The 16,803-nt window shown below is 34.8% G+C and overlaps 1 protein-coding gene across 1 annotated transcript; it reads left to right on the top strand.

The window, feature by feature from the left end:
• The first annotated feature begins 14,303 nt into the window (after window positions 1–14,303).
• Window positions 14,304–16,635, top strand: LOC149883883 (uncharacterized). The gene is made up of 4 exons (XM_090098652.1): window positions 14,304–14,365; window positions 15,372–15,594; window positions 15,727–16,420; window positions 16,607–16,635. The coding sequence occupies exons 1-4, from the start codon at window positions 14,304–14,306 to the stop codon at window positions 16,633–16,635; spliced, it is 1,008 nt and encodes a 335-aa protein (XP_089954778.1).
• The last annotated feature ends 168 nt before the right edge of the window (window positions 16,636–16,803 follow it).

Consider the following 16,803-nt stretch of genomic DNA (forward strand, 5'->3'; position numbering starts at 1 on the left):
TCCATCACCTCAAGCATCATTTGATCTACTAAATTCCTATTTTGCCTGTCACTAAAATATTTATAAGCCAAATCGTGATGGTATGCTGCATTTTCCACTCTATCCACCGGCTTGCTCCACTCCTGATACATATTCGTTGAAGTCAGTCTCTTGTCTGAATTTGTTCCTGGACCTGCAAAGTTGGTCCCGGGAATAAGCATTTCTCCTGGAAACTTGGCCCATGGAAGTTTAATTTTACTCGACAGTTTATTCAACGATTCCACCAAATCACCTCCTTTCTTTGTCGATGGAACAAACTTACATTTTGTCGTTCCGCAAGAGTCGCAAGTACCTTTTAACATATTTCGATTATTTTTTGTCATCTCGTTTCTCATGTGAATGGTTTCTGTTTCTCTTTTACACTTGATGCAATACATTTTAAATACATGTATTGCATCAACAAATGGAAGCTATTGACTTATCGTGGAACATCGGTAAAACGAAAAGAAACAACAACAAGCTTTTCCTGAGAAGCATTAGAGTTATCATCGTGGGAAAGTCTGGATGCGGAAAAATAACGTTGCTTCTCAATTTATTGCTTAGACCGGGATGGCTCGATTACAACCGATTGCAAGTGTTTGGAAAATCCCTTTTTCAACCTGAATACAAAATACTCAAAAGGTCCTTCGAAAAAAAACTTCCTAAAGAAATCATCCTCGAACTTTTCAACATTCAAAATAAAATTGAATTGTGTCATTGAAGAAATTTCTAAAAATTGGGAAGGAAAAACAGATATAGAATCCTTAGACTCTACCAAAAACAATTTAATGATCTTTGATGATTTGCAATTGACCAAACAAAACAAGTGTAAAAAATATTACATCCGAGGAAGACACTCTAACGTGGACTGCTTTTATCTCGCTCAAAACTATTTCATGCTCCCTAGACAAACCATCAGAGAAAATGCTAATTTTATTTGTCTCTTTCCTCAAGACTCTAAAAACGTCGATCCTATTTATAGAGACCATGCTGCTGTAGACATGAATAAGGAAGAATTTAAAATGTTCTGCAAGTACTGCTGGTCTCAACCTTATGGGTTTGCTGTCATTGATTTGTGTTCTAAAAAGAACCAGGGAAAATACCGAAGCGGGTTTAGCGATTTTTATTTTCCAAACGTATAAAAAACATATCCGGATTTTATATTATTGTTAAATCGAGAAAAGAAACTTCAACGGTAGGTAGCAGCGTCATCAGAACCTACTTTGACGTACCTATCGATCTTGGCATTGACAAAAAATACGAAATGGCCTAAGTCTGGCCTGAGACTTATCGCAGCTACCCCAACATCACCTCAAAAAATAACGTTTTAAGATATAGCTCTAATTTAGGATCAACCAGTTACACCATTTACATCGAAGAAGGAGCTTACGAAATCAATGAAATCAACAATTACTTGCAAAAAGAAATGAAAAAACAAGTTGGAACTTTATACAGAGCAGACGGAGTCATTCTTGGAACAAGTGATACTACTTCAAGGTCCACTCTTACTTTTGGAAAACCTGGAACGAACACTCAATATTGGGTCGACTTTAACGTTAATAACAGCATAGCCTCACTTCTTGGATTTGATAAAAAAGAATACACTTACGTTGAGAAAAAAGAAGATCCTATTGACCCTGATAAAGTCACTAGCGTTAATGACTACTACGAATCTGAAAGCATTGTAAGAATTGAAGAACTTGCAGTCATTAGAGTCACCAACGACATTATCGGCTCTTCCTATTTAGATGGAAAAACGACAAGCGATATTTACTCTTTTTACCCTGACGCTCCTCCTGGATACAAAATCAGTGAAAAACCTTTTCATCTCATCTACTTGCCCATTGTCGTAAAAAAAATATCAAGAATGGAAACGTAACTTATTGATCAACATGGAGATTTAATCGACTTTTGAGGAGAAGACATCATTATTTGATTTCATGTCAGAGAACGAATATCTTCAGTATTGCAAGATCTATATACAAGCAGCGCTATTCATCGATAAATTTTACATGTGAAATTTTTTTCTTTTCTTTTAAAAAATGAGCAGTTATCAAAATATCAAAATTAACATCTCACAGGGTCAAGCTGATAAAATTAAAAAAGCCGTTCAAGATAAAACTGACGCTAGCATTAAACTCACTCATCAAGACTTAAATGGAGATCATGTTCTCATTGTCACCACGTCTCAACTCAACAAAATTAAAAAAGCATACAGCAATGGAAAAGGAGTCACACTTAAACTCAGCAAAAGACAAATTGCATACAACTCTAAAGTAGAAGGAGGATTTATCGGTGCATTACTCCCCTTATCAGGAATGATTGGAAGCACCATCGTCACAAGGGTCGTTCCAGCTCTTGGCACTTGTCTGCTTGCAAGTGTTGGCTCTTCTGCCAGTTCAGCTATGGTTGACAAAATCGCAGGACGAGGAATTGTATACATGAGCAAAAATGGAAAAGGAGTGTACCTAAGACCTTGGACAAACCCATTTACGGAGATGGGCTCTTTGTTAAAAAAGGAAAAGGATATGAACCTATTGGCTCTGGTTTGCTGCTTGGACCTTGGATCAAGCATTCCATTCTTGGGAGCAATTTTATAAGCTTCTTTTAAAACGTTTTTAATGTTTTTAAAGAAAATACACTTTTACTACTCCAATTTTACCAGTAGACAAAAACATAAGCGGATTATCCTTCTCCACAAAAACATCCAACACGCTCGAAAATAAAACAATCTTTGAAATTCGATACAACTGCTCTAAACGATACACGCTGTTAACATTCATCTCATCTGACAAATCCTCTACTCCAAACTTAAAACTCTCTGAAAAAATATCTTGAATGTCCATTGAAAAAAAAAAACAACCCTTTTTTCCTTTTAACGCTAAATTCAGAAGTAGGCTTAATCATCCTACACATGTCGCTAAATCTCGAAACTGAAATTCTTCTTTTAGACTCTGCACCATACGAAAAATAATCAAGAAAAAACACATTTTGAACACTCTCTGTTAACACCTTCATGCTGTACTCAAAATTTTCAGAAGATTTTACATCAGTTGTCAAACTTCCTGGACTAAAAATCGATAAAGTCACCATGCTCTCACCTTTCATCGTTTTAAAAGCCTTGCTAATGTATTTATCAATGCCGATATACAATGGCTCCTCAAAATTAAACAAGTACTCTTCAAACTGATCAGCTAATAGATCAACTTCAAACATTAGATTAATAGTCGTCTTTGCTTTTAAATGAATCCCTTTTTTGCTGATATTCAAACTCACCATCTTCACATTATAAAACAAAAGATCAAATAAAGCTTTCAACTCGCTTGCATTTTTTGTCCTCGCAAGAAACATTTTTTTTATCTTAAAAATTTTTTTATTGAAATCAATTTTTCTAATTATTGAAAAATTTAGTCGTTCCCTAAAAATAAGACGGAAATGTACATCAATGCGTCAGAACTCTCAACTCTCTAAAAGGTGACACGAATATCAAAAATTAGCACGAACCAAAAACTTAAGTATAGAAAAAAGTATCAATGCGCCAGAACTCTCATTTTCCTACTACTGTTTATTGTGCGTGCAAAATACTCTGTTCATTTATTATTCAGAAAATCACATTTTCGATGTTAATCATAAAAATGAGTTTTCGATCTTATTCCGTTTTTATTGTTTTCGATATTGTTCCACATTTGTGAATTTCAATATAAAAACTTTTCGATATTAATCTGAAAATCAAATTTTCGATCTTAATCATTAAAATGAGTTTCAGTCAGTTGTTTTTCGATATTAATCATTTTTTCGATCAGTTAATTTTCGATACTATTATGCTTTCCCATATATATATATATATATATATATATATACACTACCGTGCAAAAGTCTCCGCTCATTTGTAATATTTCAATAAAGTAACAAAAGTTTGCAAGAAAATTGCGTTTATTTTTAATTGTTTATTAAACAATGAATTAGACAGTAAATACAATACATTTTAGGATGATTTTAAATATATAAAATCAAGAAAATGTTAATATACAAAGTTGTAAATGTTAAATTTTATTTTCATCAATATGAGACCCCTTGGAGCGTATAACAGCAGCACATAATCTTGGCATTCGGGCTAATAATTTATTCATGGTTTCCGCTGTTATCTTATTCCAAGCTTTTTGCAAACGTTCCCATAGCATTTGCTGATTAATAAAAGATGTTTCACCTGCTTCTCTGATCTTCCGATCCAGTTCATCCCACAACTTTTCGATGGGTGATAGATCTGGTGATTGAGGAGGCCAAGTCATAATTTTGCAAACTTTTCCCCTTTCTTTTAGTTTCAAATAATTTTTGCATAATCCAGATGCATGTTTTGGATCGTTGTCCTGCTGCATGATGAATCCTTTCCCAATTATACGAATACCAGATGGAATCGCGTGCTTAACCAAAATATTATGGTACATGTGTTTATCCATGGTAGATGTGATTTTAACTAAATCTCCAGTTAACCCATTGCCAAAACATCCCCAAAGCATAATATTACCACCTCCATGTTTTACAGTACTTTGTATACATTGAGGAAGCACTCTTTCATTAGGTAAACGCCTAACATGCACGCGACGTCGGGTACCAAAAAGTTCGAACCTACTCTCGTCTGTCCATAGAACTTTCTTCCAATCTTCTAATCCCCAATTTTTATGCATTTTTGCCCATTCCAATCTTTTCTTCTTATTTACTGCCCTCAACAAAGGTTTACGTGCAGCAATGCGTCCAATTAAGTTGACTGGTCTTAGTCTTCTTTTTACAGTATCAGTTGATACTGGCTTTACCCTTGTTTTGTTGAGTTCTGCTGTTAAAATTGTGGCTGGAATTTTTCTATTTCTTTTGCTGGACACAACAATAAACGTATCTTCTTGCCGTGATGTAACTCTTGGTCTTCCAGAACGTGATCTGTCACTGTTGGAACCAATATCATGCAATCGTTGTAGAGCATATCTCACACCTGATTCGGATATTTTTAACCTGGAAGCAATTTTTCTATATGAATAACCTTCTTCACGTAAAATACATATTTTGCCACGAAGTTCTTCACAATATTCTTTCTTTACTTTCACCATTTCTCAAATTCTTTATTAAATTCAAGACATTAAATGCGCACACTAATGCCATTTTCAAGTATAAATATAAACATAGGTCTATTAAAAGCAACCAATTAAAATTACTGAAAACATCCTTACCATGCCGGAAAGTATCATGCTACTGTCAAACCTAAGCTTACAAAAAATATTTTGGTTAAAACTTTTGTGCAGTTTTAAATTTAATAAAGAATACTGAAGAACTTTATATGTATTTTACGTGAAAAAGGTTATTCATATAGAAAAATTTCTGCCATGTTTTTAGCAGCAGAACTCAACAAAACAAAGGTAAACAAAATTATTTGAAACAAAAAGAAAAGGAAAAAGTATGCAAAATTATGATTTGGCCTCATCAACTTTTTATATTAACATTTTTTTCTTTTTATATATTTAAAATCATCCTAAAATGTATTGCATTTACTGTTCCTTGCAAATATTACACATGAGCGGAGACTTTTGCACGGTAGTGTATATATATATATATATGTTTTCGAAAGCTTTGATGATTAATTTTAAATTAAAGAATTTTTAAAAATTATCATAGAAGTATTCGGACTTTCATTTATCGGGTATTGACTACTTTTATACCATTTGGATTAAAATATGTGACATTTAAGATCTATAACATGTAGTATTTTCCACCTATATCCCATGTAGGATTTACCATGGGACAAAATAATAATCCCCACATGGGACAAAATAATAATCCCCACATGGGTTACACATGGAAAAATCCACGCGTATCCCATGTGCGTTTTTTCAATGGGAATGAGTCTCAGTATATAAATAATTATTTACGTTACCTCGTCAAAAGAAGGAAACTTTCTTTCTAAAGTTGTCTCAAGTCTCCGCGCCAGTGAAGTTCCAGAGCCTCTATTTGCAATATTGAAAGATGAAATCTTGTAATTTCTGGGGTAATCCATGCATTGCTGGTATTTTTATAGATAACGCTGGGTAACTTTCACCACACTGATATGGTGGAGGCAAAATAAAGTCAATTTTCTTTTCTCGCTCAGCTTGCTCAATCACTTCTTGCAATCCCAGCAACCAGTGTCAATTCAGAGCTGGTATTTTCATAAATAACGCAGGGTAACTTTCACCACACAACTCTCTGCTAGCCTGTTCAAAAGGAAATAAAATCTTTACATAACCCTCGGCGAGTTTCCATTCGTTCGTAGTGAGATTCTCCGCCTTACCAGTTAATACGATTTCGGCTGATAAAGGCACTTTCTCTTCCATAAGGCGTTAAATCATGTAATAGCCGGAATTCCAACGCTTTGATACACTCATTATGAGCCTACGCTCATCTCTTTTTAATTGCATTTATTGTGCATACAGCAATGGAGATGATTGAATACTGCATGGTAGTGCGAGACAATTTTGTTCATTTCGCTTTCCTTCAATTATAATAATGCATAATCGGATAATCCATTATTAATTGATAATTGAAGCGTATGAGCAAAGCAAGGTAAGTCCATAAAGTTTTGGCTCATGTTCATGGCTGCTCTCATATTACTACCATTGTCTCGAAGAACGTATGTCGGTACTGCTCTTGGTTGCGACCAATATTCAATTGACTTCTCAAGAGATTCTGATATTGCTTCGCCCGTATGTGACATACCCACAAACGGTTTATTCTCCAGTGTATATGATTGCTTTTGAAAATCAGCATTTAAATATATCAAACAAAATGATTTATAGGAATCCAGTGCGCGAGAAGACCATATGTCTGTGGAAAAACAGTAGGATGGCATGCCAACAAACTCAGTAGTAATGCGATAAATCATTTCTCGTTTCAAATTTTTATACATAGTTGGTACAATACTGCGAGAAAAAGTGGTCCAGCTCGGAATATGATACTGAGGAACAACCAATTTCATAAGTGCCTGAAAACCTTGTCCTTCTACGAAATTGTACGGCAGGCAATCGGAAGCCAACATGCGCCCAATAGCTCGTGTTATTTCTTTAGCTTTTTCGTGATCAGACGTCCATGCTCTTTTCTTAGCCAACAGATCTGTGACACTGACAGTTGTTTTCCAGCTTTATTTTCTTCTTTTTTCATTCTTTTTGCTTCTTGTGTCTTTTTATCACACTCTGCTGATTCCTTCTTATGATAACTTCTCAGGTGAGTAAATAAGCCAGTTGAAGATGAAGTAGGACAAGATGTTTTTTGACTGCATTTTCCAATTTTACAAAAATCAAAAATAGTATCGCTGGTTTTACGTCTATTAAAATAACTCCAAATGACGCTCCTTACTCTCTCGTCGTGCATTTTTAAGCGTTTTAATACGATTTTACAGCAATTTTTTAAATATCAAACTTTAGGTTCGAAATTCGAATTATATTCGATTTATTAAGCATATTCGATTCGAGTTCGATTATTGAATAAACTCGAACTCGAACTTAAAACTTCGAGTTTCGCACACCTCAAGTCGCAAGTTAGTGTTTACGATAGCATAAATAGGGAATAAATTGGGTTTTCAATTGTTTCCCCACCTACTTTACTGTTTAAGTCTGACTCCAAGCTTATATTACCTGTTCGCAGTTCTCAACAGAAAACTGAAACATTTTTTTGGAGGTTTCGAAAGGTATCAAAATGTTAGGAAATTGTTGGAATAAATGAATTATTTCTAAAGGAGACTTTTTTTTTATGAATTTTGTTTTAAAAAAAGGATTTTTGGAATCCTACTCAAGGGGAAGAGCTACATGAAATCAAGATTGCTACAATCACTTTATTACCTTATAAAAAATTTTATTGTCTTTAAGATTAAATGATTGTTCATATTTTAGATTAAAAAATCGTATTAAACTTATGTTCAAAGCTACTAGGAATTGAGAGTTCTGGGACAAAATCATTTTTTTCTTCCTCGCGGTAAAAATTTTCTGGTACAAAACATTTTTTCGAATAAATTGAGTATAATTTTTTTCATAACGTGAGAACGCGTAATGAAAAATTTTAATTTTTGTAAAGGTGTTTAAATTTTCTTGCATGAAAAAATTCTTTTTTTCTTTCATCTTTTTTTGTTTCGATGATTGATTTGTAAATTTTTATCTCTCGCCATTTGACTCCTTTATTTTTTAAAATTTTAATGGGATCTTGACGCAGTATTTTAAAACTTTGAATTTTTTCGTTTTCATCTCGTAACACTTTAATTCTCGGAGTTTCAATCGAATTCATTTTTAATGTGCCAAGAATTTCTTCAAGTCAAAATTTTCACAAAATTAAATTTAAAAAGGGAACGCTTGAGAATGGAGAGTTTGGTCCGAGAAGCAATCCGGAGCCGATAGATTCGTATCCTTTTCCGCTTTTTACATAAAATCCATCTCTGACTGAGTTTCCTTTCACCCACGGCGTTAAAAACAGTCCGTTACCTATGTGAGTTCCCATTTTAAATACATTTCCATTTCTTTTGATGTATATAACCTCTTCCTGAAATTTTGTCGACCACAGTGGACCCAAGCGAAGAGGCAGCTCCAGTCAACAGACCTGTGGCAACCATGGGAGCGGCTCGCGCTGCAAGCATTCCCAATAAAGGCAAAAGAGCTCCAATAAATCCTCCTTTCAATTTTGAGTTGTACTCTACCTGAGTTTTACTCATTTTAATGGTTACTCCCACTCCTCGACGGAGAGCGTCCACAATTTTTTGATGTTGTATTTCCGTCACAAGCAAAACATCGTTTCCGTTAAAATCTTCTTTCGAAATCCTGATGCTCCCTGGCTTGCCTTCCATCATTGATTTTTTTATTTTGTCGACCTGTCCCTGAGAAACATTTACTTTGACACTGATATATCTGCTCATTTTTTTTAACGTTGGAAAAATATTTATTTCACTTCTCGAATGTGATATCGTATCGTGATGTCTTCCCCTCGAAAGTCGATTAAACTTCCATTTTGATCGATGATGCGAGTGATTATCGTGGAAATTTCGGGAACATTGACAAAGAGATAAACCAAATTGGTGGGTCTCACGATGATTTTAAAACCTGGACCCACATCTGGATAAAAGGAGTAAATGCAATTTAATTGGGAGCCATTAATGTATGTTGACCCGATGACGTTGTTGAAGATTCTGATCGTGTTAATGCTCGAAATTCTGACAATGTCGTCGGAATCGTATTCAGAATTGGAATCCAACAGTCTTCTTGTGAATCCCAAAACTGACGCGATGCTGTTTTCCACGTTCAAGTCCATCAAATAATTCAAACCAAGTTTAATGGTCGATTTTAAAGTATTGGAATAGGATTCGATTTTGGTGTTTTCAGGGGAGTAACTGATTTTATTTGTAGTGACGTAACTTGCACTTTGAGACGCGTAACTTTTTATTGTGTTTCAGACGGACCTTTGCAAGTAATTGTTAATGTCGATGATGTCGTAACTCCCTTCTGGAATGGCGATGTTTTCCCAATTGGCTCCGTTGTTCATGCTGTACCTGAAAGAATTGTTTTTGCTGGTGATGTTTGGAAAGCTATTGTACGTTTCTAGACCGAGAAAAGCCATTTCGTAACTTTTTCCTTTTTCAAAAACGATTTTTTCTAAAAAATTTGTTATGATTACGTTTGAATTTCCATCCACATCGATGATTATGCCTGACATTTTTTATTATGCGTCATTTTTTTTAAACACATTCTCTAATATGAAATTTTGCAAAAATCTCTTCTCCTTTAAAGTCGATTAAATCTTCATTTTCATCCACAATTCGTGTCTCCATTTTTGAAATTTTGCTCACCGTTAATGGCAAATATATCAAGTGACGAGGCCTTTCAATAAATTTGCGCCCTGGAGCGACATCTGGATAAAAAAAACAAATGAATTTTGTTCTTTTTCCGTTCAAATAAGACGGTTTGATAATTTCGCTCATCACTATGATCCTTTTTGTATCAAAGTTTTAACCTTTAAAATGAACCATTACCATCTCATATTTTTTATTTGAATCCAACTCCATTGGCTCCTTGAAGCATGTCTCGATGACGCTGTTTTTTGATTTCACATCTAAAATAATTCCCGACATCTTTTTATTTACGCAAGAAACTTTTTAAAGCCATTTAAAAATTTTTTTTTTTCACGAGTTTGGAAAATAAAAATCATAAAATCCGCTTCGATATTTTCCATCGTACTTTTTTGATGACAAATTAATCACCGCAAATCCGTGAGGCTCAGACCAACAATGTCTGCAAAACTTTTTAAACTCTTCTTTTCCCATGTCGCTCGAAACGTGGTCTCGATAAATGTGGTCTACATTTTTTGAATCTTGAGGAAACAGACAAATAAAATTAGCATTTTCTCTGATGGTTTGTCTGGGGAGCATGAGATAATTTTGAGCAAGGTAAAAAGCAGTCCACGTTGGAATGTCTTCCTCGGATGTAATATTTTTCGCACTTGTTTTATTTGGTCAATTGCAAATCGTCAAAGATCATCAAATTTTTTTTGGTTGAATCGAGATCTTCAGGTTCAGGCACGTTGTCAGCTATTTCGAAAAACTGACACTCTATGTTCTCTTAGTCGACATAATTTTTTGAAATGTCTTTAATAACACATTCAGGGTTTAAATTCAATTTTTCGATTTCACTTTGTACCTTGAACAAATCGAGAATAACCTCTTTTGGTAAATTCCTCTCGAACGAACTTTTCAGTATTTTGTACTCGGGCTGGAAAAGAGATTTTCCAAAAACTTGTAAATGGTTGTAATCTAACCATCCAGGTCTTAACAGCAAATTCAGAAGCGAAGTTGTTTTTCCACAACCTGATTTTCCGACAATGATTCCTCGAATGCTCCTCGGCAGAAGCTTGTTGTTGTTTCTTTTGCTCTTTCCAATATTCCATGACAAATCAGTAACTTCCATTTTTATTTAAAATATTTTTTTTTTTAAATAAAAAATGCACTGCGTGAAATGTAAAAGGAAAACAGAAACGATCCATTTGAGAAATGAAGTCTCAAAAAACAACAGAAATATGATCAAAGGAACTTGTGACGATACGACAAAAAGCAAGTTTGTTCCTTCGCATGAATCATTTCAAAAAGCGGGAGACTTGGTGGAATCGATCAACAAATTTTCAAAAAAAATCAAACTCCCTTGGGCAAAAGTCCCAGGAGAAATGCACATTCCAAGCATGAATTTTGCAGGGCCTGGCACAAACTTGGACAAAAGGCTTACTTCTACCGACATGTATCAGGAGTGGAGCAAACCGGTGTACAGATTGGACAATGCAGCATACCATCACGACCTGGTTTATAAATATTTCAACGACATACAATACAGAAATTTGGCAAATCAAATGATGCTTGAAGAAATGAATTCCATTCCAAACCCCACTCAAAAAGAAATTAACGAAAGAAAACTCATCACTCCCATCATCAAAGCCAAATTCGGACTGGGTGTTGAAAAAAAAAAAAATTCCATCGACGAATCTGAAATGGACGGATCAGCTTGCAGAGGAGCTTCACAAACCAGTGATTCATCATTTCAAAAGAAGAAAAAGGTTTGTGAATGACGTTGATGAAATATGGGCTGCAGATTTGGTCGACATGCGCTCTTTTTCAAAATTCAACAACGGAGTAAAATATTTGCTCATGGTCATTGACGTTTTTTCAAAGTATGGATGGATGGATCGTTCCTTTAAAAAGCAAAACGGGTCTTGATGTGTCTGATGCTTTCAGTAAAATCTTTAAAAAAAGAAAGTACACCAAAATGTGGGTGGACAAAGGAAAAGAATTTTTATAACAAACACGTGAAAGCGTTGGGCATGCAATTGTATTCCACTGAAAACGAAGAAAAAAGTTGCGTCGTTGAACGATGGAACAGAATGATGAAAGAGAAAATGTTTAAATACTTTTCAGCCAACAACACTAATAAATACATTGACGTTTTAGATGAAATGGTGAAAAATTACAACAACACAAAGCACACTTCCATCAAAATGACTCCAGTTGAAGCCAGTGATAAAAAGAATAAAAATAAGGTCTGGATGAACCTGAATGGAAAGGTACAAACAAAAAGACCCGAACCAAAATTTTCTACGGACGACAAAGTGAGGATCACAAAAAAAGAAGTCCAATTTTTAAAAAGGGTACACGCCAAGATGGACTGAAGAGATTTTCAGTGTCAAAAATTAAGTGCACAGATCCACCCACGTACAAAGTCACCGACGCCAACGGTGAAGAAATTCAAGGCACTTTTTACGAGCAGGAAATGCAAAAGGCAAATCAAGAGATATTTAGAATTGAAAAAATAATTCGAAAAACAAAGAGCAAATCATTAGTTAAATGGCAAGAAAATTGGAAAAAACATTGAAGTGACTTCATTGTTTTTCAAAAAGAAAACAAAAGACGAAAAGTGCGTCAATGAAAATAAAATGCTCGTGAAAGCAAATCCTTTGGAATATATTCGACAAAAGTGCTTCGCCATCGCTTCTTTAAAAATTGTAGGTGTTTTTATCGGAGTGCAGATCGATTCCATTCAAGTCAAACTTTCCGAAGTGGTCATCACAAAAAATGTGTCTTCTTTTCAAAGCATCATGGCTGACGATTTGCATTTGGGAGAAGTGGATTCTGATTCTAAGTTGTGAAATCACGTAAAATTGATGAAAATAAAATGATTTAAAAAATTTTCTTTTCATATAAAAAAAAAAGCACGCCCCTTACAAGTAGTTTAAAAGCAGCGCCTCAGCAGAAGTCCATAGTTTGGATTTGCAATTGGGTCATTTGGAGGAAAGAATTAAAGAGTTGGAACGAAAAAATCCGAAAAACATTATTATGGTCAATAAAAAATTGAGTCATCCAACCTATTTCAACGTCAACGGACAGCATAAGATTTTTGCTCAACAAGACATTAAATTTCTTCCTGTATCTCACAAGCAGATATCGTTGTCAGTCGGACTGATTTTGGGAAAGGGAATTGCTGTCGTCACTTCAATGAACAAAATCAGTGATCAATTGAATTGTTACAAAAACGATGTTATTCTTTCAGAGTCTTTGGATGACATCGTCATGAACATACACAATTACAGCAACCAGGAAGTCACAGTCAAAAAAGGAGAGAAACTTTGTAAAATCAATCACATCAATTCGAATTAAAAAAAATTATGAATTTGTTGAAAAGATGGAAATATTAAAAAACAAAGATAAAACTTATCCAACTCTTCCAACAGCACCGTCGGATGAAGGTCACATTTATCTACTTCAAAAAATCAGTGAGATCCAAAAAGAAATGGAGGATGAAAAGACGAAGAGGATGGCTCTCAGCAAAAAGTAAAATCGAGCTGCAAAGATTATTCGATTTACAGATGATGGATTTCAAACGGTGTGCATTGCTTTGGGAATTACAGGAATTGCACTTTTGTCAACCATCGTAGCCGCTCCAGTATCGATTGCGTGCGAGGGTATTGCTAATGGAATGTGGGTTTTATCCATTTTCCGAAATCAACAGAACAAAAAACTGATGCTGAAGGCTGAAAAGCACGAGAAATTAAAAGTTCTTGCAGAGTCCATATTGAACACCACTAGTAACCACATTTCAAAAGCGCTCGTGGATGGCTTTTTGAGCGATTCAAATAATTCTTAGCAAGCTTCAAAAATTTAAGACCATGACAGAGGAGATACGAACAAAAACCAAAAGCAGCATTGTCGAATTGACCAGAGTCGCTGATCCAAAAAGGAAGAGAAGACGCCATTCAAGCGTTTAACAACATGTTTGAAAAGGGAAAATAAACAAAAACGCAAACTCGTTCGTGCTTTTGTTTAAGATTTTTTTCTACGTATTTTAAAAATGTCTTTTTTTAAAATACAAGACCCGAAAAAGAGGGACGAGATTGTTAAAAATTATATGGCTAACAAAGAAAAGCTTTATAATGAGAGCATCAACAACAACATTTTATATACAAATTATAAGGCTGATTTGAGCAAGTTTTTTAAGCCTCTGATTGAAAGCAATGAAAAGGTGAAAAACGAGCTGAAGAGAATTGCTTACAGAGCGGTTGACAACAATCCACTGGCTTTAACTTATCCAGAAAGCGAGACGTCTTTTAAAAGTTTGGAGACTCCTGAAATAATGAATGTTGAAAAGTCTCCTGAAGGAATGAATATTTGAAATACTGCTTTGAATTATTTGGCCAAATACGCTTTAAATAAATTTGTTTCAGACAGAGTATTTGGAATTCATGCAGGTGGTAAAATGTACATTGGAAAAGAACAAATTATCATCGATAATAACGATATCATTGTTGGTGGAGAAAGGTATTCGGGAACAAAACGCCTTTGGGAGCTTATTTCAAGATCCAAACCTGATAAAAACATTTACACAAAAGGGGTGTTAGAAAATTATTAAAAAATACTTATTAGCACTCATGCGATTGAATCTGATGTAAATCTGAAAAGACCAAAAGCTTCGAGAAGTGAAAAATATGTTACCTTAATCGCACCCATTTGGGATAGAAATAAAATTAAAACGAGGGAAAAAAAAAGGTCACGGAGTGATCATAGTTCCATGCGATCCGAATGCGCTGGTGGAAAGAATCAACTTCAGCATCGCCGCAGGTCATGCTGGAAATACAGGGTCGAGAAACGAGGCTGTGGCTATTTGTGATGAACTGCTGAGACAACGAGAAATTAATGATGAAGAATACAAGTCGATTCAAAAATACATCGAGTCGTAAAAACACAATGGATTTAAAAAAATTTTCTCATTTTAAAAAAAATGCTCATTGTTAACAAAAGAAAAAATATAAAAAAGAACGTCATTGGAGGTGGAGGAATAATGGAAGCGGCGAAGAATTTTATGAGGAGAATGGCAGCTTCAAACGCATCGAGATCTTCTCTTCATTTATTGAGAAAGGCGGCAGCAAGCGAAATTGGAAGAGAAGCAATCGGAAGCCTGCCGGAAAAGAATTGGCCTCTTCCGCCATATTGACAGCCAAAGACGTCGCCATCGACAAAGGTAAGAAAGCGATTGAAAGAGTTAACGCCAAGACAGGGATGGTGAATCCAAACCAATTGGTAAACACGATTGTAAACGAAGCGGCAAAGGTAGATCAGTATGTTTATATTAATCCGATGGAAGAGCTGCATAAAAAAATATTTTGTTCGTCCATTAAAGGAAAAAGGAAAATGACGAAAAGAAATGCATCCAGAATTCAAAATCTCGTAAAAATGCGGAGTGGACTTTTGATTGTGTGAATTTTTTACGGATCAAAATGATATAAATTTTATTTCCAGTATTTAAAAAAAAAATAAACACTGACAGATTAAGAGTTGATGAAATGCCAGAGTATGACACTGGCATTGAAAAAATTGATTATTTCGAGTACCTTTCTACAAATCTCGATTTAAATACTTCAGGATCGATCACTTTTGAGATTGATTGCCAGTCTGTGCAGACACTTCCGTCAGAAGCTTACATCCTCATCGAAGGAGTTCTGAAAAAAGCTGACGGAACTGCTTACACAGCAGCAGACAACATTGCCTTGGTGAACAACGCCATAATGTATTTGTTCAGCGACGTCAATTATGACTTACCATGACAACAAGTGGAAAGAGTCATCTATCCAGATCAAGGAACAACCATGATTGGATAGTTGAAATACCTTTATGGTTTTCAGCTTACAGATGGTTTGAAGCAAATGTGGTACAAAGACACTTCAAACGCCACTGGAGCCACAGGATTCAACGTCAGACGAGACCACTTGTTTAAAGACACCACATCCATTGGATCTTTTTTGTTCAGGATACCTTTAAAACACATTTTTGGTTTTTGTGAAACTTATGACAAAGTTTTTTATGGATTCAGACACACCATCACCTTTACAAAGAAAGAATATGACGGCGCCATTTATAGAGCTGGAACTGTTGCTGCAGGAATGGTCAACCTTAAAAAATTCAGACTTTTTATGCCAAGAATTGAATTAGATATTTTGAAGAAAGCCGAATTTATGGATTTCATGGCGAAGAAAATTTCTGTTCCAGTAGCATATAAGGCAAACAAAGTAGAAAGGCAAATCATTCCCGCTGGTCTTACAGAATTTACATGGACTCTCGGAAGAATCACAGACAAAAGCGTTCCTAGATATATAGTATTCGGACTTCAGACAAACAGACCTTCCAGTCAAACAGCAAATCCAGCCGTATTCGATCATTGCGATGTCAACAATTTTTACGTCACAGTCAATGGAATAAAGTATACAATTTACAATAACGACTTGAGTCTTGGAGAAAAGAAAATTGTCATGGCTCATTCTGACGCGTTCTCTTTTGATGAAAAATATTTCGGCAAAAACGAAATTGTTTGTCAATCTGGTTTGTCTCTGCTTGAATATAAAATTTTGTTTCCATTGTTCTTTATCGATATCAGCAAGCAAAAAGAAAGAGTTGTTTCTGAAACGGCTGAATTGGTTGTGAACCTTAAACTTCGAACAGCAACGCCAGATAACACCGCTATATTCGCCGTAATCATTTCCGACAAAATGATTAAATTTTTTTCAGACGGAACAAACATGAATGCTGTTTATTAGATTATTTAAGAATAAATCTTGACAAAAATGAATTAAACAAAATTTTTTTCTTTTTAAAAATAAAAACATGAGATTCAGAAAAAATTATCTGAAAAAATTTCTGAGAGAAATAGGAGTCACAAAAACTTCAAACAATTTGTTGACTTTGATGATGATTGCGGTTGAGAA

The sequence above is a fragment of the Hydra viridissima genome, unplaced genomic scaffold, assembly GCF_058129835.1.
Source record: "Hydra viridissima isolate aposymbiotic clone 2 unplaced genomic scaffold, HvirCarnegie_v1 scaffold_9, whole genome shotgun sequence".
In the NCBI taxonomy this organism is placed as follows: Eukaryota; Metazoa; Cnidaria; class Hydrozoa; order Anthoathecata; family Hydridae; genus Hydra; species Hydra viridissima.

Coding starts and splice junctions, on each gene's coding strand:
- LOC149883883 (XM_090098652.1), top strand. CDS start 14,304: ATGTACATTGGAAAAGAACAAATTATCATCGATAATAACGATATCATT. Junction 14,366..15,371: donor ATCATTGTTGGTGGAGAAAG/GTATTCGGGAAC, acceptor AAACACTGACAG/ATTAAGAGTTGATGAAATGC. Junction 15,595..15,726: donor CAGCAGACAACATTGCCTTG/GTGAACAACGCC, acceptor TATGGTTTTCAG/CTTACAGATGGTTTGAAGCA.